The sequence below is a fragment of the Passer montanus genome, unplaced genomic scaffold (genome assembly GCF_014805655.1).
Source record: "Passer montanus isolate IOZ18808 unplaced genomic scaffold, ASM1480565v1 scaffold1, whole genome shotgun sequence".
In the NCBI taxonomy this organism is placed as follows: domain Eukaryota; kingdom Metazoa; phylum Chordata; class Aves; order Passeriformes; family Passeridae; genus Passer; species Passer montanus.
The window spans coordinates 6,020,332-6,042,492 of record NW_024356504.1 but is presented as its reverse complement, the minus strand read 5'-3'; the positions used below and the strand labels follow the sequence as shown (position 1 = coordinate 6,042,492).

The following is a 22,161-nucleotide window of genomic DNA, read 5'->3' as shown; positions in this document are numbered from 1 at the left end:
AAAGCTTTTGGCATTATTTTGAAGTAAATACTTTAAAACACATATTATTTTAAGTATTAACAAATTTTTTCGTAGTAAAACATACCTGTTATTTTTGTTCCCTCCTTTGTCTCAGAAGGCACTCCAACACCATATTCATTTTCTCCGGAGACACGGAAGTAGTAAATGGCACCTTCTTGCAAACCAGTCACTTTGTAGGACAGGCGATGGCAGTTGTTTGTCACAGTGACCCACGCCTTTTTGCTAGCTTCTCGTTTTTCAATTACATAGTTCTTTACAGGTGCTCCACCATCATTTTCAGGAACGTCCCAAGATAACACAGCAGATTCTTTAGTTACATCTTTTGTTGCAATATTAGATGGTGGGCCAGGCGTATCAAGAACTTTGACCATTAAAGTCAAGGTGGTAGTGTTCAGGATGTTTTGCAACGTTAATGTATATTTTCCAGAATCATTTCTTGTTGCTTTTTCAATAGTAAGAGATGTACAATTACTTGAAGTGTCAATGCTTGCACGTGTACGGAGATCAGTGTCTGGTTTGTTCCATGTTACATTTGGGACTGGTTTGCCTCTGAAAGGAACAGTCATTGTGAATGATCCACCAGCCTTTACAATTAAAGTCTTCCGCATTTCACTGTCAATTTCAAAGGCAGGCTCTTCCTCTCTTTCTTTTGCCACCTGAGGTTCTGAGACATCACTTGCTTCACTGACACCCATTTTGTTAATGGATTTCACTCTAAAAACGTACTCAGAGCCTGATGTTAATCCAGTTATGGTATATTCTGTGCCTCTTAAATTCTGAATAGCTGTTGTCCAGTCAGTTTCATCGGTTTTCTTGTATTCAACTGTGTATCCTGTCACTGGAGCACCTCCATCAAACAGTGGCTTTGTCCAACTAATTGTGATATTTGACCTTGTAGAATCCATAATCTTAGGTTTAGATGGGGGCGATGGCAAGAAGATTGGATCTTCTGCCTTAATCAATGGTGTGGTTTCACTTGGAAGACTGAGGCCAGCAGCATTTTCTGCATAAACCCGGAATTCATATTCACATCCCTCACGGAGACCCGATGATTTCACTCTTAAATCATAAACTGGCTTTTTGTTTACGCGAATCCATCTTAGGCTGGTTTTCTCACGCCTTTCAATTACATAGCCCGAGATCTCATTGCCTCCATCAGACTCAGGTCTTGCCCAGCAGAGAGTTATTGAATCTTTGCTCACACTGGTGATCTCTAAAGATGTAGGTGGGCTTGGCACTGTAAATGGGTCTAGGGCTTTGACAGCAACACTTTCTAGAGGCTCACCAACACCGTATTTGTTAACTCCCATTACTCTGAAAATATATTCATTACCCTTCAGTAATTTTGTCACTTTACAAGATGTTGTTTTAAGCTCTCCTTCACAAAGTGTCCATGCAATTCTGCTGGTCTCACGTTTTTCCACAATATAATGGTCAATATCTGCACCACCATTTTCTTGAGGGGGTCCCCATGATAAATGGCACTTTTCAGCAGTAAGGCCATTTATTTCTAATGGACCTGCAGGTGGGCCAGGTCTATCAAGTACTTTGCAATTAATTGCCAAAGATTTTGTTCCTGCAACATTCTGTAATGTTAGTAGATACTGTCCTGAATCACCTCGGATACAGTCCTTTATGGTTATTGCAGTAGTGTAATCTGTTGACACTATTTCAACTCTAGGTTTTCCTTCGAGCTCCTTGCCATCCTTTGTCCATGAAATTACTGGTATCGGCCGTCCTGCAACATCAGCATTGACTTTAAACACTTCTCCAGCTTTCACAACTACAACATCCCTGAATTTGGCATCCATCATAATTCTTGGAGCCTCTACATCATCTTTCACGGTCACAGGTCCAGTTGATTCAGATGGCTGACTGAAGAGTCCGGCAGCATTCTTTGCAATCACATGGAATTCATAACGCTGGTCTTCTGTAAGTCCACCTACATCAAAGTATGTTTCTTGTACATTAGTAAAATTACATTTTAGCCAACGACCATCTGGTAGTTCTCGGCGTTCAATAATATATCCTGTTACTTTAGCTCCACCATCGTATTCTGGTTTAGTCCACTTCAATGAGACAGATGTTCTTGTAATATTAGTAACTTCTGGTTGACCAGGAGGATCACATGGATCTCTTGCAGCAACTGGTTCACATGCTTTGCTGCATTTGCCTATTCCAGCAATGTTTTCTGCATACACACGATATTCATACATCAGTCCTTCATCAAGACCTGTAACTTTCATTTGTGTATCAGTTATGAGGCTCTTGTTGACTTTTGTCCAAAGAATGCTGCTTCTTTCTTTATGCTCCAAATGGTATCCTAGTACTACGCTACCTCCATCATTAACTGGTACCTGCCAAGTTACAATCATGAAAGATTTAGTTGCATGTGCCACACGAGGTGTTCCTGGTGGACCTGGAGGCTTAAATGGATATTCTGCCACAACAGAAGGAGAATTAGTGTAAGTGCTCTTCCCATAGCGGTTTTCTGCACAAACACGGAACTGATACTCAGATCCAGTGACGAGTCGAGTTACTTTAATTGATGTTCTTGCAACTGCTGCAGATACGACCTCCCATGTTGTTGTGGTAGTATCTCTCTTCTCCACAATGTAATTGCTAATGTGACATCCACCATCATATGCTGGAGGTTTCCAAGACAGAGTTACACTATCAGCACTAACTTCATCAATTTTAACATCAGTTGGTGGTCCTGGTCTGTCAAGGACAACTACGGTTAGAGAAGCTGTTGTTGTTCCAGCAGTATTTGAAAGATGCAATTCATAATGTCCCAGATCTTCATTTGTAGCTTCCTTGATGGACAGTGAAGTTAAAGTCTTTGATGTTTGAACATTTACCCTGGTTGTCTGTTTTAAGGGATTCCCATCCTTCTTCCAGCTAACAGTGGGAAGAGGTCGCCCTCTGATTGGAATGTCAATCTTAAGATCATCTCCAGCTTTCACTGTGAATGTGTTAAAAAGAAGCTCAACAGATGGCTGGATTTCAATATCTTTTGCAATGACTGGGACACCAAGTTCTCTTGGATCACTTTTTCCTTTTTCATTAATGGCAATCACCCTGAAACTGTACTCTTCTCCCATACTTAAGCCTGTTACTGTTGCTTCCAATGTTTTCACCTGTGTACATGCACTCCATTTTACACTTCCTTTAGTCTGCATTTCTACTATATAACCAGTAATTTTACTACCACCATCACTCTCTGGCTTTTCCCATTTAATTGATGCAGAATTGCGAGTCACGTCAACAAGAATGACCTTTGAAGGTGGAGAAGGTGGTTCAGACACCTTAACTGGATCAGCAATTTCTGCTGGTAAACCAGCCCCATATTCATTTACAGCTAGAACACGGAAGTAATAACTACATCCTTCTTGTAGCTGAGTAATCTTGAAGGAATTCTTAGTACAGTTGCTTGTAACTGTGGCATACGCCTTTCTTGTGGATTCTCGCTTTTCAACCACGTAGTTGGTAATTTTAGCTCCGCCGTCAATAAGTGGTGCTTCCCAGGCTAAAGTTACAAAATCTTTTTTCACTTCTCTGACTGTCAGGTTTAGAGGTGCACTAGGTGTATCAAGCACTCTGACATTAACAAAAGCAGATTTTTTGCCACTGTTGTTCTCTAAAGTAAGATTATATCTGCCACTATCAAATCTATTGACATTGTCAATGACCAGCATTGTATAGGAACTGGTGACTTCAATCTGAGCTCGCTCACTAATTGTTCCTTCTGCTTTCTCCCATTTAACTTCAGGTTCTGGTCTTCCTTTGATGGTGACAAACAGGCGTAAAGTACCACTAGCACGTACAGTAACTACTTTTCTGAGATCTGCATCAAGTTCAATTTCAGGAGGTTCAGTCTTGTCCTCTGCTACGACTGCGCCAGGTATAGTTGCAGGTTCTCCTACTCCTTCTGAGTTGATGGCACAGATGCGGAAGTTATACTCCTGGTTCTCCTTCAGTTTTGTCACGGTGAACTGTTTTCCTTGTAGGCCTGTTGGTGGGGTGCAGGTAGTCCATTCATCAGCAGCAGCTTCTTTTACTTCCACTACATACCCTTTAACAGGAGCGCCACCATCATAAATGGGCTTACTCCAGGCAAGGGAAACTGATGACCTGGAAGTATCTGTAACCTTTGGATTGCTAGGTGGACCTGGTGGATATAATACATCACAAGCACGATAGAAAATGGATGGCTCACTGGGTTCCCCTACCCCTGCAGCATTTTCAGCAGACACTCTAAACTCATAGAAATGCCCATCAGTTAGACCTGTTACTCTGAATCGCAAGTCTGTCAGCCTTTTCTTATTGCATTTGGTCCACCGGATACCATCCTTGTCTCGTTTTTCAAGTATGTAACCTTCAATTTCAGCTCCTCCATTGTCTTCTGGGCGACTCCATGTTACCACCATAGAATCTTTTGTGATTGCTGAAACTTCAGGTGTTGAAGGAGGACCAGGGGGTTTGTACGGATTACGAGCCACAACTGGTTCAGATTCCAAGGGCTCTCCAACTCCATATTTATTCACTGCCATTACACGGAAAATGTATTCATTGCCGGGAAGGAGTTTGGTTACCTTGTGATTTAGAGCCTGCACATCTGTTGCTACTTGTGTCCATGAAAGCCTACTTGTCTCTCTCTTCTCAATGATATAATGTGAGATACTAGAACCACCATCATGTGAAGGTGGAGACCATGACAAGTAGCATTTTTCTGCAGTGACACCTGTAACGTTCAAAGGCCCTTCAGGAGGTCCTGGTCTGTCAAGCACTTTCACCGTTATTGGTATAGATTTGGTGCCACCAACGTTTTTGAGATTAAGAGTATAGTGACCTCCATCTACTCTTATACAGTCTTTGACAGTGAGAATTGTTTTCTCAATGGTAGATTTAATTTCCATTCTTGCAGTTGTTTCTTCAAGGTCTTTACCATCTTTTGACCATGTAACGTCAGGAATAGGTTTGCCATGGATATCAGCTTCAAGAACAAAGGTTTCACCAGCATGAACAACAATGACATCTCTGTATTTAGGATCCAATGAAGCACCTGGTGCTTCAATTTCATCTCTGGCAGTAATAGGCCCTGTACTTTCAGATGGTTCACTCAAGCAACCTGCTGCATTTCTTGCAATTACTCTAAATTCATATCGTTGGTTTTCAACAAGACCACTTACTGTAAATTCTGTTTCCAACACATTTGTAAAGCTGGCTTTCATCCAGCGACCATCTGGTAGTTCTTTCTTTTCTACAATATAACCAGTTATTTTGCTTCCACCATCATATTCAGGCTTTTTCCACTTCAGTGTGATATTACTTCTTGTAACAAGAATGGCCTCTGGGCGACCAGGTGGGTCACAAGGATCTCGGGCAACATACAGTTCTGATACTTTGCTGACTTTGCCAATGCCAACAATGTTTTCAGCAGAAACTCTGAACTCATATTCAAGACCTTCTTCAAGGCCATCTGTTTTATATTTGGTGTCCACAATAAGTGACTTGTTCTGTTTTGTCCAAAGAATGCTGTTCTTATCTTTACGCTCAAGATGGTAGCCAAGAATTTTGCTTCCTCCATCATTAACTGGTTCATGCCATTGTACGATCATATGGTCCTTGGAAGATGCTGTAACAAATGGGGTTCCAGGTGGTCCAGGCACCTTGTAGGGGTATTGCACAACAACTGATTTAGAAGCCAAAGGAGAGCTCTTTCCATATCTATTTTCAGCAGAAATCCTGAACTGGTATTCAGAACCTGTTTTAAGCTTTGTTGCTTTGATGGTTGTTCTTGCAACAGTTGCTGAGACAATGTTCCATGTGGTAGTGCTTGTGTCACGCTTTTCTACTATATAGTTGCTTATCTGGCAGCCACCAGTATAATCAGGGGGATCCCATGATAAAACAACAAAGTCTGCACTAATTTCGTCAAAGCGGACAGGTCCTCGTGGTGGGCCAGGCTTTTCTAGTACAATTATGCTCAGGTGCTCTGTTGCTGTACCTGCTGCATTTGTGGCTGTTACTGTATATTTACCAAAGTCTTCCCTGTTGCTTTCTTTAATATGTAAAATAGTTGATGTTGTCGTATTCTCAATATTTAATCTGGTTGTCTGTTTCAGTGGCTGCTCATCTTTTGTCCAAGCAATAGTAGGTTTGGGTCTACCTATAAATGGTACTTCTACCTTCAGATCTTCTCCAGCTTGTACACTGTATGTATTAAACATCAGTTTGAAACTTGGCTCAATAGTCAGATCTTTAGCTATCACAGGAATTCCAAGTGCTCTGGGATCGCTTTTGCCTTTTTCATTGTAGGCAATCACACGGAATTGATATTCCTGTCCTGGACTCAAACCAGACACCTCTGCATTACATGTTTTGGTCTCACTAACAACACTCCATTTTTCTGTTCCTTTAGGCAACATTTCAACAAGATATCCCAAAATTCTGCTACCTCCATCATGTTCAGGTTTTTCCCATGTAAGTGATGCACTTCTCTGAGTGACATCAGTGAGTGTTACTTTCCCAGGAGGCAGAGGTGGCTCTGAGGCTTTGATAGCATCCCTGGTTTCAACTGGGACACCAATTCCATATTCATTTTCAGCCATTACTCTGAAGTAATAAATTGCTCCTTCTGTAAGATTTTCAACTTTAAAACTTGTCTTGGCACACTTAGCACTTACATTTGCAAATGCCTTCCTGGTTGACTCACGCTTGTCTATTACATAGTTCTTTACCTTTGCACCACCATCAATAATTGGTGGCTCCCAAGATAATACAGCAGAATCCTTCTTTATATCCTTTACCACTAAGTTCTGTGGGGGTCCTGGCGTGTCCAAAACTTTCACTGTAACAAATGCAGATTTAGAACCACTACTGTTCTCCAGCTTAAGAATATACTTTCCAGCATCATTTCTATCACAGTTGTCAATTGAAAGTTGTGTATAGTTTATGCCTTTATCAATCTGAACTTTTTCTGAGAATTCACCTTCTTCTCGGGACCATGTGATGTCAGGTGTTGGTCGTCCCCTGAATGGTATGTGAATCCTAGCAGACCCACCAGCTCTAACCACTATCCCTTTCCTTAGCTCTGAATCAATATCAAGTTCTGGAGCTTCAAGTTTGTCTTCTGGTTTAACAGTGCCAGGAACAGATGCAGCCTCTCCCACACCGATCTTGTTGAGAGCACACACTCGTAATTTGTATTCTTGATGTTCAGTAAGCTTTTTGATCTCAAATCGAGTGGCACGTATGCCTGTCTGTGGAGTAACAAGTGACCATTCATCTTCATCTGCTTTACAGATTTCTACAAGGTATCCCTGGATTTCACAACCACCATCATAAATAGGTTTGCTCCAACCGAGTGTAACTGAACTTTTGGTGGTATCCACAACATGGGCATTTGTAGGCGGGCCAGGCTTGAACATTGGGTCACAAGCTTTGAAGTAGGGAGAAACTTGGCTTGGTTCACCAACTCCAGCAGCATTTTCAGCAGAAACTCTGAATTCATATTCATGATCCTCTGTTAAACCTGTAACTCTTAATCGCAAATCTGTAATGCGGCGTTTATTGCACTTTATCCATCTGATGCCTGCTCGGTCTCTCTTTTCTACAATGTAACCTATGATTTCACTACCTCCATCACTGTCTGGCCGGGTCCAGCAGACAGTCATAGAATCCTTCGTGATGTTGGTAATTTCCAAGGCCTTTGGTGGTCCAGGAACCACAAATGGATTTCTCATCATTACTGGCACAGATTCTAATGGCTCGCCAACCCCATATTTGTTAACTGCCATGATACGGAAGACGTATTCATTTCCTTCCAAGAGTTTTGTTACTTTCAGCATTGTAGGTAAAACTTCTGAAGCAACCACAGTCCATGCCAGGCGGCTAGTTTCTCTCTTCTCTACAATGTAATGAGAAATATCACTGCCACCATCATGAAGAGGAGGACCCCATGCCAGTGCACATTTTTCAGCTGTAACTCCTGTCACCTGGACTGGGCCCTCTGGAGGTCCCGGCCTGTCCAAGACTTTTACATTTACTGTTACTGTCTTTGTTCCTGCAACATTAGAGGCTTCTAGAATGTACTGTCCACCATCAACTCTAATAGCATCTTTTACAATTATTAATGCACTGAAATCTGTGTTCTTTATTTCATATCTAGCAGTGTCCTCAAGCTCTTTATCTCCTTTGTACCACTTAATGGTTGGTAGTGGCTTTCCATGAACATCAGCCTCAAGTCTGAATGTTTCACCAGCATTTACAACAATAGTGTCTTTGTACTTCGGATCCATTGAGATTCGTGGAAGTTCAACTTCATCCCTTGCTGTTATTGGTCCTGTACTGTCAGAAGGTTTGCTTACTGCACCTGCGGCATTCTTTGCAATTACTCTAAATTCATATCTTTGGTCTTCAGTAAGTCCTGTTACTGTGAACTGAGTTTCAATTATATTTGTGAAGCTCGCTTTCATCCAGCGACCATCTGGTAAGTCACGTTTCTCTACAATATAACCAGTAACTTTACTTCCACCATCATATTCTGGTTTAGTCCACTGTAGAGTAATAGAGCTTCTTTTTATTATTATAGCTTCTGGGCGACCTGGAGGATCACATGGATCACGAGCTACGTAGCACTCAGAAACTTTACTTGTTCTGCCTACACCAACAATATTTTCTGCAGAAACTCGAAACTCATACTCAATTCCTTCTTCAAGGTTATTTGTCTTAAAACTTGTGTCCTGTATAATAGTCTTGTTTACTTTAGTCCACAGAATGCTGTTTTTCTCCTTTCTCTCAAGATGGTAACCCAACACTTTACTGCCACCATCATTTACTGGTTCATGCCACTGTACAACCATGGAATCTTTTGTGACTGTTGTCACAAATGGTGTGCCAGGAGGTCCTGGTTCCTTGTAGGGATACTGTGCTACAACTGGTGCAGATTCCAATGCAAAACTCTGCCCATACCTGTTCTCAGCAAAGATTCTGAACTGGTATTCTGAACCAGTTTTCAGTTTAGTCACCTTCAGTGTAGTTCTTGCAACAGTAGCCGAAACTGTTTCCCACACAGTGGTCGTTGTATCTCTCTTGTGCACAATATAGTTGGTGATTTGGCAGCCACCTGTGTACACTGGGGGATTCCATGACAGGGTAATACTTTCTGCACTTATTTCATCAAACTTCACAGGTCCAACTGGAGGGTCAGGTTTGTCTAGAGTAATAATTTCAACAGAGGCAGACTTTTGCCCAACAACATTAGACACAGTGATTTCATAAGTGCCACTGTCTTCTTTGCTAGTTTCCTTAAGATTCAGTATAGTGAGATCAGCTGAATCGCTAATATTGACTCTTGTTGTCTGCCTTAATGGCTGGCCATCTTTAACCCAGGTAACAGTTGGTTTAGGTCGACCTGCAATTGGTATTTCTACTTTTAGGTCCTGTCCCACCTGAACGCTGTAACTGTGGAAAGCAGGTCTTACATCAGGTTCAATCACCAGGTCTTTGGCAACTATTGGAACTGCAAGTGCTCTAGGATCACTCTTACCCTTTTCATTTACAGCCATTACTCTAAAAAGATATTCTTCCCCTTGAGTTAGATTAGTAACAACTGCTTCAAGTGTTTTAACACGAGCACATTCTGACCACTTCTCACTACCCTTTGCTTGCATTTCAACAATATATTGTATGATTTTGCTACCACCGTCATGTTCAGGTTTTGCCCAGCTTAGTGAGACACTGTTTCTTGTGACATCATCCACTGTTATTTTCCCAGGAGGCTGTGGAACTTCAGCAACTTTAATTGGGTCACTGGTTTCTGCAGGGAGGCCAATTCCATATTCATTCTCAGCAGAGACCCTGAAGAAGTAATAGCAGCCCTCCTGAAGTTGATCTACTTTCCATGAAGTCTTGTGGCAGTTTGTTACAACAGCTGCATATGCCTTTCTTGTTGCTTCACGCTTTTCAATAATGAAATTCTTTATTTTTGCTCCACCATCCAAGAGAGGAGGCTCCCATGAAAGTGAAACAGAGTCCTTAGTGATCTCTCTGATTTTTAAGTTAACAGGTGCACTTGGGGTATCCAGTACTCTTACACTGACAAATGCAGACTTTGTTCCACTGCTGTTTTCCAAGGTCAGAGTATATTTTCCGCTATCAAATCTGTTAACATTATCTAGAACAAGGGAAGTAAAGCTACTAGTGGTATCAATAATAGCTGCTTCTCTGATGTCACCATCCACTTTACCCCATTTTACTTCAGGTGTTGGACGACCTCTGATGGGAACGAACAGTCTTAAGGAACCTCCCGCTCTCACATTTACAATCTTTCTTAATTCCATGTCAAGGTCAAGGTCTGGTGCCTCCATCTTCTCTTCTACAATAACAGAACCAGGAACATCTGCATGCTCTCCAACTCCTGCTTTATTAACTGCACATATGCGGAATTTGTATTCGTGCTTTTCCACTAATTTTTCTACTTCCATGTGAGTATTCTTAATTCCAGTTGGAGGGGTACAAATTGACCATTCACCATCACTTACATCACATTTTTCCACAATGTATCCCTGAATTTCAGAGCCACCATCGTATATTGGTTTACCCCATGAAAGAAAAACTGAAGATCTTGTAACATCTGTAACTTTGGGATTATTGGGTGGACCTGGCTTGTAAATAGGATCACATGCTTTGTAGTAAGTAGAAGGTGGACTTGGTTCACTAAGACCAGCAGCATTTTCAGCTGAAACTCTGTACTCATAATCATGATTTTCTATAAGACCAGTCACCCTGTATCGCAGTTCACTTATCAGGCGCTTGTTACATCTTGTCCAGCGAATGCCATCCTTATCTCGTTTTTCAAGGACGTAGCCTAGGATTTCACTGCCGCCATCTGAGGCTGGTCTTTCCCATACAACTATCATAGAATCCTTGGTAACTGCTGTGACTTCTGGAGCCTTTGGAGGAAGTGGCACAACAAACGGGTTCTTTGCGACTACTGGGTCAGACTCAAGAGGTTCACCAACACCATATTTATTTACTGCCATGATGCGGAAAACATACTCATTTCCTTCTAGAAGTTTTGTAACTTTGCAGTTCAGGGTTTGCACATTTGAGTCAACGACAGTCCACACCAAGCGACTGGTTTCCCTTTTTTCTACAACGTAGTGTGAAATATCGCTACCACCATCTTGTAGTGGAGGTTTCCATGACAGCGTGCATTTTTCAGCTGTAACACCTGTAAATTCAACAGGTCCTTCTGGAGGTCCAGGTCTATCAAGAACTTTCACGTTAACAGGAACCTTCTTTTCACCTGCAACATTCTTTGCCAGCAGTACATACTGCCCACTATCAACTCTTGTGGCTTCCTTCACACTGAGGCTTGTTGCAAAATCAGTAGTTTTTATTTCCATATGAGCGGTGCTTGTCAGCTCACGATCACCTTTTAACCACTGAATGGAAGGTATTGGTTTTCCATGAACATCAGCATCAAGCTTGAATGACTCACCAGCATTCACTACAATAGTGTCTCTGTATTTTGGATCCATACTTATTTGAGGTGGTTCTACTTCATCTCTTGCTGTAATTGCCCCTGAGCTTTCAGATGGTTCACTGAAAACACCTGCAGCATTTCGTGCTATAACACGAAACTCGTATCTCTGGTTTTCAACTAGACCAGTTACTTCAAACTGAGTATCAATGACATTTGTAAAGCTTGCTTTCATCCAACGGCCATCAGGTAATTCCTTCTTTTCAACAACATAGCCTGTGATTTTACTTCCACCATCGTATATAGGTTTCTTCCACTGGAGTGTTACTGAGCTTCTTGTGACAATTACAGGTTCTGGACGACCTGGAGGGTCACATGGGTCACGTGCAGTATAGCATTCAGATGCTCTACTTGCCTTTCCAATTCCCACTATATTTTCTGCATAGACTCTGAATTCATATTCAAGACCTTCCTCAAGGCCAGTTGTCTTAAATTTGGTGTCCGGAAGAGGTGTTTTATTCAGTTTAGCCCACAGAATGCTGTTTCTTTCTTTGCGCTCCAAGTGATAACCAATGATCCTGCTACCGCCATCATTGACTGGTTCATGCCATTGTACCACCATGCTGTCTTTTGAGACATTTGTTACAAAAGGAGTTCCAGGTGGACCAGGAACTTTAAATGGGTATTGGGCTATTATTGACTCTGAGGTGAGATACGTACTCTTCCCATACCTGTTCTCAGCTGCAATTCTGAACTGATATTCACAGCCAGTTTTTAAACGACAGGCTTTTATAGTTGTTCTTGCAACAGTGGCTGACACAATGTGCCAAGTTGTGGTGGAAGTGTCTCTTCTTTCTACAATGTAATTATTGATAGAGCTACCACCATCATACTTGGGTGGTTCCCAGGAAATGGTAATACTATCTGCTGTTACTTCATCTACTTTTACTGGTCCAGTTGGAGGTCCTGGTTTGTCAAGGACAACAATATTTAGTGTCTCAGTTGCTTCACCAGCAGAGTTTGTAAGTTTAACCACATATGCTCCCACATCTTCTTTGCATGCTTCTTTTATTGTTAACACTGTGTTGTTTTCCGAGCTTTCTGCATTTACTCTTGTAGTCTGCTTCAATGCCACATTGTCTTTATGCCAAGACACTGCCGGTTTGGGTCGACCAACAAAAGGAACATCAACCTTTAAGTCCTCTCCTGCTAGAACACTGAAAGTGGTAAACAGCAGTTTGAAAGCTGGTGGGATCACAAGATCTTTTGCAACAACTGGTACAGCCAGCTGGCGAGGATCACTGATACCTTTCTCATTCTGAGCTGAAACACGGAAGGTGTATTCTTCACCTTGGATCAATCCTGTGATGGTGGCTTCAGTAACTTTTACGGTAGCACAGGTTGACCACTTTTCACTGCCTTTGCTTTGCATTTCTACAATATAGCCCAGAATTCTGCTACCACCATCATGTTCGGGTTTTTCCCAAGACAAGGTTACACTATTTCTTGTCACATCCAACAAAGTTATTTTCCCTGGTGGAAGTGGTCTTTCTGATACTTTTATGGATTCTGAAGTTTCAACTGGAAGGCCTATTCCATACTCATTTTCAGCTAGGACTCTGAAGTAGTAGTTGCAGCCTTCTTGCAGTGAATCAACTTTCCAGCTGGTCTTGTGGCAATTGGCATTAACAGTTGAATAAGCTTTTCTTGTTGATTCACGCTTTTCAACAATGTAATTTTTTATTTTAGAGCCACCATCTATGAGAGGAGGCTCCCATGTGAGTGTAACTGAAGATTTTGTAACTTCCTTTATTTTCAAATCTTGAGGTGCCCCTGGAGTATCAAGAACTCTGACATTCACAAATGCTGTCTTACTACCTGAGCTGTTTTCAAGTGTCAGTATGTATTTGCCACTATCAAATCTATTTACATTTTCAACAATAAGTAAAGTATAAGAGCTTGTTGATTCAATGCTCGCTCTATCCAAAGATTCCCCATGTTCTCTTGTCCATTTAACTTCAGGTGCTGGTCTTCCTTTAATTGGGACAAAGAGTCTCAGAGTACAGCAAGCTCTAATAGTTACAACTTTACGTAGCTCTGCATCAAGTTCAATCTCTGGAGGTAGCATTCTTTCTTCAGCTTTTGGAGTGCCAGGAACAAGAGCAGGTTCCCCAAGACCTTCGGAGTTCATAGCATATATCCGTATTTTATACTCTTGGTTTTCTTTCAAGTCAGTGATGGTAAAAGAAGTGGCCTTTAGACCCACTGGTGGAGTTACAATCTTCCACTCATCTTCTTCAGGTAGTGCAATCTCAACCATGTAACCTGTGATCTCTGAACCACCATCATATATTGGTTTGTTCCATGCTATTGTAATAGAGGACTTGCTGCTATCCAAAACACGAGGATTACCTGGGGGACCAGGCTTGAATACAGTATCACAGGCTTTATAGAATGGACTGGTTGGGCTTGGCTCACTGACACCAGCAGCATTTTCCGCCATGACTCTGTATTCATATTCATGGCCTTCTGTCAGTCCAGACACTTTAAAACGTAAGTCAGTAACAACCCTTTTGTTACACTTCACCCACCGTAGACCAGTCTTGTCTCGACGTTCCACAATATAATTAGTTATTGGGCTCCCACCATCAGAATCAGGATGGCCCCAGCAGACAACCATAGAATCCTTTGTAATTGCTGTAACTTCAGGAGTTTTAGGTGGATCAGGAGGAACATATGGATTTACTGCAAGAATGGGCTCTGATTCCAGAGGCTCACCAACTCCGTATTTGTTAACAGCCATAACTCTGAATACATACTCATTGCCCTTCAACAGTTTAGTAACCTTGAGTTTAGTCACTGGAACTTCTGTGCCTACAGATGTCCATGCCAATCTACTTGTTTCACGTTTTTCAACCACATAATGGTCAATCTTTGCTCCTCCATCATCCAGTGGGGGTAGCCATGACAGCACACATTTTTCTGCAGTGACTTCAGACACAGCCAAAGGTCCTTCTGGGGGGCCAGGTCTATCAAGAACTTTAACATTGAAGATATGCTTGGCAAAGCCACCAGGGTTTGTTGCAGTAAGTGTGTAAGCACCACCATCTCTTCTTGAGGAATCTTTGTTGGTGAGAATGGTAGAGAAATCTGCTATTTTTATTTCTAATTTTGCTGTGTCTTCAAGTTCTTTTTCTCCCTTTGTCCATGTCATAGTTGGTGGAGGGCGACCTGAAACATCAGCCTCAAGTCTGAAAACTTCGCCTGCTTTCAGCACTATAGTGTCCTTGTATTTAGCATCCACCTTTATCCTTGGTGCTTCAATGTCATCTCTACAAGTGATTGCATCTGATGGCTCTGAGGGCTGGCTAACAGCTCCACCAGCATTCCTAGCAATGACACGGAATTCATAGGCAGCATCTTCTGTCAAACCACTTACAGTGAATTCAGTCTCTAGTATATTGCTGAAATTAGCCTTCAGCCAACGGCCATTAGGAAGGTCTCTTTTTTCAACAGTGTAGCCAGTTATCTTAAAACCTCCATTATATTCTGGTTTAGTCCACTTCAGTGTAACTGCATGTCTTGTAATGTTCAGAGGTATCGGCTTACCAGGTGGATCTATTGGGTCCAGGGCAAACACAGGCTCAGATGGCTTGCTTGGCTTACTCTTCCCAGCCAGGTTTTCTGCTATAACACGGAATTCATATGCAATGCCATCGGTAAGTCCAGATGATTTGAAGATATTTCCTGACACCAACATTTTACTTACAGTCTGCCAAACAATGCTGTTTCGCTCTTTTCTTTCAATGTGATATCCCAGTATTGGGCTTCCACCATCAGTAACTGGCTCATTCCAGCTAATGGTCATGGTTTCTTTGGTGACTGCAATCACCTGAGGAGTGCCAGGAGGCCCAGGTACCTTAAATGGATAGTTGGCAACTACAGACTCTGAAGTAATGGCTGGACCAACTCCATATCTGTTTTGAGCTTTAACACGGAACTGATACTCAACTCCAGTAGTAAGACGAGTGGCTTTAAATGTAGTGCGTATCACTGTAGTTGCCAATTCAGTCCACGTGGTACTGTCAGTCTGACGCATTTCTACAACATAGTTACTAATTGGTACACCACCATCATTCAAAGGAGGCTCCCATGAGAATGTTAAGAAATCACACGAAATTTCTTCAAATTTGATTGGTCCAGTAGGTGGTCCAGGTATGTCATGAACCTGAACTGTGATTACTTCACTAACTTCTCCAACAATATTTTTAGCTGACAGTGGATATTGACCACTATCACTTCGAATACATTCATTGATGGTCAGTATGGTTGCAGTCGCTGTATTTTCATAATTTACCCTTTGTGTTTGCTTAAGTATTTGGTCTTCTTTCTTCCAAGTCACAGTAGGCCTTGGACGACCAAGTACAGGGATTTCAATCTTGATATTGTCACCAGCTTTGGCAATCACTGTTTTCTGGTAAATAGCACGGAGGTCAAACTCTGGTAGCATTGTTTGCTCCTTGATAATAACTGGTCTGCTTTCCCTTGGGGCACTTCTTCCAGCACTGTTAACTGCCATAACCTGGAAAGTATACTCTTCATTTTCAGTTAGATTCTTTACTACACAGTCCAGTGTTTTTACAGTGGTGATGTGTGCCCACTGGTTGGTTCCTTTTCTCTGTGCTTCAATTACATACCCAGTGATCTTGCTGCCACCATCATGTTCTGGTTTTGGCCAAGCTAGGCTAACTGAATTCCGTGTTACATCCATAATGTTAAGGCTCTCAGGTGGGGATGGGGCCTCAGAAGCTTTTACTGGTTCTGCAGTTTCAGCTGGTTCACCAATACCATACTCATTTTCAGCCAGTACTCTGAAATAGTATTCACACCCCTCAGCCAAATTAGGAACCTTGAAGGAACACTTCTGGCAGTTGGTTGTGACTGTTGAATATGCCTTCCGCGTTGATTCGCGTTTCTCAACAATATAGTTGGTTATACGTGAACCTCCATCTACCAGAGGCATATCCCATTGGAGGGTGATGCTGTCTTTGGTTATTTCTCTAGGCTTAAGGTTTATTGGTGGACCTGGTGTATCCAAGACTTTTACATTTACAAAGCCAGTCTTCTTACCAGCAGCATTTTCAAGAGTCATTATATATTTTCCTGCATCATATCTGGTGCACTCTGTGACAATCAAGAGTGTAAAAGAGTCGGTATTTTCAATACTGGCACGTCCTTTGAGTGAAACATCATCTTTTGTCCATGTAACTTCTGGAGTTGGACGTCCTTTAATTGGTACAAAAATCCGAATAGTGCATCCAGCTCTAACAACAAGTGTTCTTCTTAGCTCAGCATCCAGTTCAAAGTCAGGAATCTCTTCTCGGTCAGTGATTTCCACACTTGGAATTATTGCCGCTTCACCGACACCTGCAGCATTCATGGCAGAGATTCTGAAATTATACTTGGCCCCGGTCTGCAGAGGAGCTACAACAAACTGAGTGATTCTTAAAGCAGTCCCTATTGTGTCTTTCACCCATTCATCTTCTCCTTCTTTTTGATGCTCTACTATATAGCCAGTGATTTCAAGACCACCATCATAGTGAGGCTTGCCCCAGGCTAAAGATGCACTTGTCTTTGTGGTATCAGTCACTCTTGGATTTGCAGGTGGACCTGGTGGGTCTGAAAAGCAAATAAAAGATAAAACATTACATTACAGCAGAAGTCATTTATATTCTTTCTGAATGTGCTCCCTACCCATCCCACCCACCCCCAAAAAGAAAAAGCATGATACTGACATGCAACATCTTTGCAAAGGACTGAGTTTGAAGTATCACTTGGTGGTCCGACTCCAGCTCTGTTTTCTGCGCTGACACGGAATTCATATTCGTTTCCTTCCAGAAGACCAGTTACTTTGCATCGAAGATCTGAAACCGGCTTCTTTGTTGCTCTCACCCATCTTAAACCTTTCTTTTCTCTTCGCTCCACATGGTAACCTGTGATTTCACTTCCACCATCATCGACTGGCCTTTTCCAGGTAACTGTGACAGTATTTTTAGTCACATTTGTTACTTCTGGTTTTCCAGGAGGGCCTGGAGGACCTGTTCAGGAAGAAAAAAAGTACAGTTAAACAAAAAATCAAGTCTTTACAAACTAATAAAACCACACTGGAATTCCTTAGCTTATTCTACTTACCAAATCTATCCACCATTTTAACTGGTTCTGATTGTACTGGTTCACCCTTGCCATACTGATTTACTGCTGAGACACGGAAAACATATTCATTTCCTTGAATGAGCTTGCTAACAACATGCCTACAGCTCTCAATGTTTTCAGCAACCAATGTCCAGAGCAGTCGACTTGTCTCTCTCTTTTCAAGAACATATGATTTTACTGGTGATCCACCATCTTCTGCAGGAGGTGTCCATGTAAGAGTTGCCTTTTCTGCTGAAACATTGCTGATCTCAATGGGCCCTGGAGGTCCTGGGATATCTAAAACTTTCACATGTACAGTCTCCTGCTTAGTGCCAAAAGGATTGGTTGCAGTGATGGTGTATTCTCCAGAATCTTTTCTGGCTGCATATTTGACACTTAGAGTAGAAGAAGTTGGTTTGGTTTCAATGTGCACAAGCTCTGAGGGTCTAAAATCTTTTCCAGCTTTGGACCATGCTGAAGTTGGAGGTGGTTTGCCACGGATACTAATAGCAGATAGTGTGATGGTTTCCCCTGCTTTTACTGTTAAACCTTCCTTCAAAGTAGGATCCAGAACAATGCTCGGTGCCTCTGTCAAAACAAAGTAAAAAATACTGATTGTTACAACAAGAACACAGGGATAGGAAACAAAAGGAATTTGATTATAATTATTCAAGTAAAATTCTGCCTTTCCAATGCCATCTACATACCATACTCATCCTTGCATATTATGGTTCCTGTGGATTCAGATGGAGGACTGATAGCCCCAGCGGTATTCTTTGCTCTAATTCTGAATTCGTATTTGCAGCCTTCAGTAAGGTCAGTTACAGTAAATGCACAGTCTGGAACATTCACGTGATTAGCTTTCATCCAAGTCTTTTTGGGTAAATCACGCTTTTCAACAATATAGCCAGTTAATTTATGTCCGCCATCATATTTTGGTTCTGTCCAAATGAGTGTTACTGAGTTCCTGGTTACATTGATAACTTCAGGTTTCCCAGGAGGATCTAGAGAAAAAAAAATTGCAGTCAAACAAAAGCTATTTCAAATTTCAGAATTTTCCTTTTTATTTGCCTGATAACTTACCAATAGGATCAAGCGCCACAACTGGTTCAGATGGAAGACTTGGTTTACCTACTCCAGCCATATTGATTGCCATTACTCTGAACTCATATTCCAGACCTTCAGTTAATCCTGTCACTCTGAAATCTTTCATTCTTATTGGCGTTGTATTTGCTCTCTTCCACAGAAGACTATTTCTTTCTTTAACTTCAATGTGATAGCCTAGAAGATAAATTATGAGATAAACATATGGGGGGCTTCTAGAAATCCTAATTTCTCACAGCATTGTGAAACATCATACTGCCCATATTGCACATCGCATGTGCATCGTACAAGAGGAGCACTGAAACTCAGGTATAGAAATAGATGTGGACATACATTATGGATGTACATAACTGCAATGAGGAGGTGTTTGTAAATGCAAATTGCTAATTTTGTAGACCCAAGCATTGTCACATTCAGGTGAATTTGCATTTATTTCTTTACATATTTTGGCTCCAATCAAAGATACTTTTTTCTCAGCTAGTATTTTCCCAACATTTGAATCATTACTTTTTTAAAATAGGAAGTAAACCAGTGTAATCAGTCAATTAATCAGACAGTCAATCAATCAATCAATTTAGTGCATAAACACCTGCTACTTTTATCTTACCTTTTGACAGAGAGAAAGAACTATTAAGTAGTATTAACTACTGAAATACTAGGGAGGTTTTGGGGGATGTACCTGTGATTGGTGAACCTCCAGTTCTTCTGGGATCAGTCCAAGTTAAAGCTACAGACTCATGTCGAACAGCAACAATATTGGGAGGTGGAGGAGCATCTGGGACATCTGAACAACATTGAAAAAAATGCAGCAGTGTTAAAAATTATTATCACCTCTAAAATAAATTTTTTGATTTCAAAAATTATAATGGATACTTACCAAATGGATGTTTTGCAATGACAGGCTCTGATTTAAGACCTTCCCCTACTCCATATTTATTTTCAGCCCTGATCCTGAATGTATATTCATTTCCTTCATGAAGTCTTGTAACTCTAAATGTGGTTTTTTGGACTGCAGAGGCACAAGTCACCCACTTATTGTTTACATTATCTCTCTTCTCTAGAACATAGTTAGTGATTTCTGAACCACCATCATCTTTTGGAGGGCCCCATTTTAAGGTTATGGCATCAGCTGTGACTTCTTCAAATTTCACTGGACCTGTTGGTATGCCAGGTTTGCCAACAACTTTCACAAAAATAGTGCCTTCCTTGCTGCCAGCAACATTCCTCAGAGTTATTGTGTATTTTCCTGCATCAGCTTTCTGGCAGTCATGTACTACAAGGGTGGTGTTAACTGCTGTAGATTCAAATGCAACTCTTCCACTCTCAGTAATTGCCTGGTCTTCATCCTTCTTCCAGGTTATGGTTGGGACAGGCTTGCCTTTCATAGGGATTTTAAGACGGAAATTGCTACCCTCTTTAGCAGTATAGCACAAATCAGGCAGATCTCTTAAGTCAAGCTCAGGCGCCGCTGTAAAAAATGAAGGAATCCAGTTATTTCACCATACATAAAATGTGTAGTAAAATTAAGACGCTGTTTTAAAGGTGTCTTATTTCTATGTATACATGGTAATGATAGTATGCATAAAATATAATCTGGGTAAGTAAAGCATTGAATTAATGATCTTGCTTCTCACCAACATCATCTCTTGCTACAATTGTGATCTCTGATGGAGTTCCATATCCAGCATCATTTTGGGCCCTCACTCTGAAAGTGTATTCTTGTCCTTCTTTCAAATCTCTCATTGAAAAATGGAGGTTCTTTCCCCGCATGACTTCTTGCCATTTATCTTCACCAATCAGGACCTCAACGATATATGCAGAAATACGGCTTCCACCATCACTGATAGGCTTCTTCCATACCAAATTGCATGAGGATTTTGTTACAGCTGAAGCTTTTAGATCCACAACCGGCCCAGGTGTTTCTAGAAGGAAGAAAAGCATAGTAAGTTTTCATTCAAGCTAAAAATAAAGATTATTTGAACCAAAAGAAAATAGGTGAAAAGGATTCATTTTTCCTACCAGAAGCTTTGACAGCATCACGAGTTTCACAAGGATCACCAATACCATATTCATTTTCAGCAAAAACTCTGAAGAAGTAAGATTTGCCTTCTTCTAAGTTAGTTATCCTGTAGCTTGTCTTTGGACATTCTGTTGTTACTGTGGACCATGATTTTCTTTCTGCATCACGTTTTTCAACAACATAATTTGTGATTGGGCTGCCCCCATCTACTAGAGGAGGTTCCCATGTAATGAAGGCAGAATCTTTAGATGCTTCCTTTACAATCAGGTTAATGGGTGGGCCTGGAGTATCTGGATAAACACAACACCACCACATTTGATTTAGTAACAGACTTTTGAATACCAGTTAAAAAGGTAACAAATATATTATAATGGGGAAAGCCCTGAGACTTACCAAGTACTTTTACAACAATGGTATATGACTTTTTGCCACAGCTGTTCTCCAGACTAAGGACATATTTTCCAGCATCATATTTATTTACATTTTCACAACGCAGGAAGGTATCAAAATCAGTTGATTTGATGTCTAATCCTTGTCTATCTCTCAGGTTGGCACCCACTTTAGACCATGAAATCTTAGGAGGTGGACGTCCTCTTACTGGCACGTAAAGTCTCATTGTGACTCCAGCACGCAACACAAGGACTTTCCTTAGTTCTGCGTCAAGTTCTCCTTCAGGTGGAACTGTGTGTTTAAGGAAAAAACCCATGTAATTAAAGCATCATGTTTAAGATGATCACAAAAGTTACTGTGACAAAAACTTCCTTTTTACTGGCATTTCACTGGACTACCCAACTTCTCATGCCTGTGATGATGTTAGTAAGTGTCCTGACTCCTTTCTGAAGATAATTTGAAAATATACCTTTTTTTTTTTTGCAGTGATTTGACCTACTTTTTTTTTTAATGCCTTTATGCCATTTATGTTAGAAAGGCTCTTAGCTTCTCTAGAATTCGAAGGAGTTTCAGAGCACCCTGGACTCCAATACTTTTCTTGAGCTAAGATGGTACTGTGAAGCAATGCTTTTGTAGGTACAGCAAAATGCATACAAAAGCTAGCATGTATCTTAAGGAGTAAGTGTCATACAATCAAAGAGTATCATACAGCTGCTTAGAATAGTAATTTTGGCTTCAAATAATTTACAAGATATGAAGGTGACTGAAAGTTTTAAGAAAGATGAGAGATCTGACAATTCTAATATTAAGATTAGGGAAAAAAATCTTGAAGATCTAGTAGGAGGCAGAAGGCTATAAAGCCTACAGTGAAAAAAGGAGACACCAAATTCTATTCTGCTCCTAACTACCTTGTTTTCTTCCAAATTAGCCACTGTTAGCCTGT

General features: G+C 41.1%; 1 protein-coding gene across 1 annotated transcript in view; it reads right to left on the bottom strand.

Annotated features, from left to right (window-relative positions):
• Positions 1–22,161, bottom strand: part of TTN (titin) — a 238,110-nt gene that overhangs the window by 28,613 nt on the left and 187,336 nt on the right. The window contains exons 238-247 of the mRNA XM_039702997.1: positions 21,222–21,509; positions 20,828–21,118; positions 20,443–20,730; positions 19,686–20,276; positions 19,488–19,592; positions 18,788–18,985; positions 18,412–18,708; positions 17,705–18,292; positions 17,308–17,610; positions 86–17,191 (exon numbers count right to left, since the gene is read on the bottom strand). Of these exons, the coding sequence (XP_039558931.1) occupies positions 86–17,191; positions 17,308–17,610; positions 17,705–18,292; positions 18,412–18,708; positions 18,788–18,985; positions 19,488–19,592; positions 19,686–20,276; positions 20,443–20,730; positions 20,828–21,118; positions 21,222–21,509 (20,055 nt within the window). The remainder of the gene's footprint in view (positions 1–85; positions 17,192–17,307; positions 17,611–17,704; positions 18,293–18,411; positions 18,709–18,787; positions 18,986–19,487; positions 19,593–19,685; positions 20,277–20,442; positions 20,731–20,827; positions 21,119–21,221; positions 21,510–22,161) is intronic.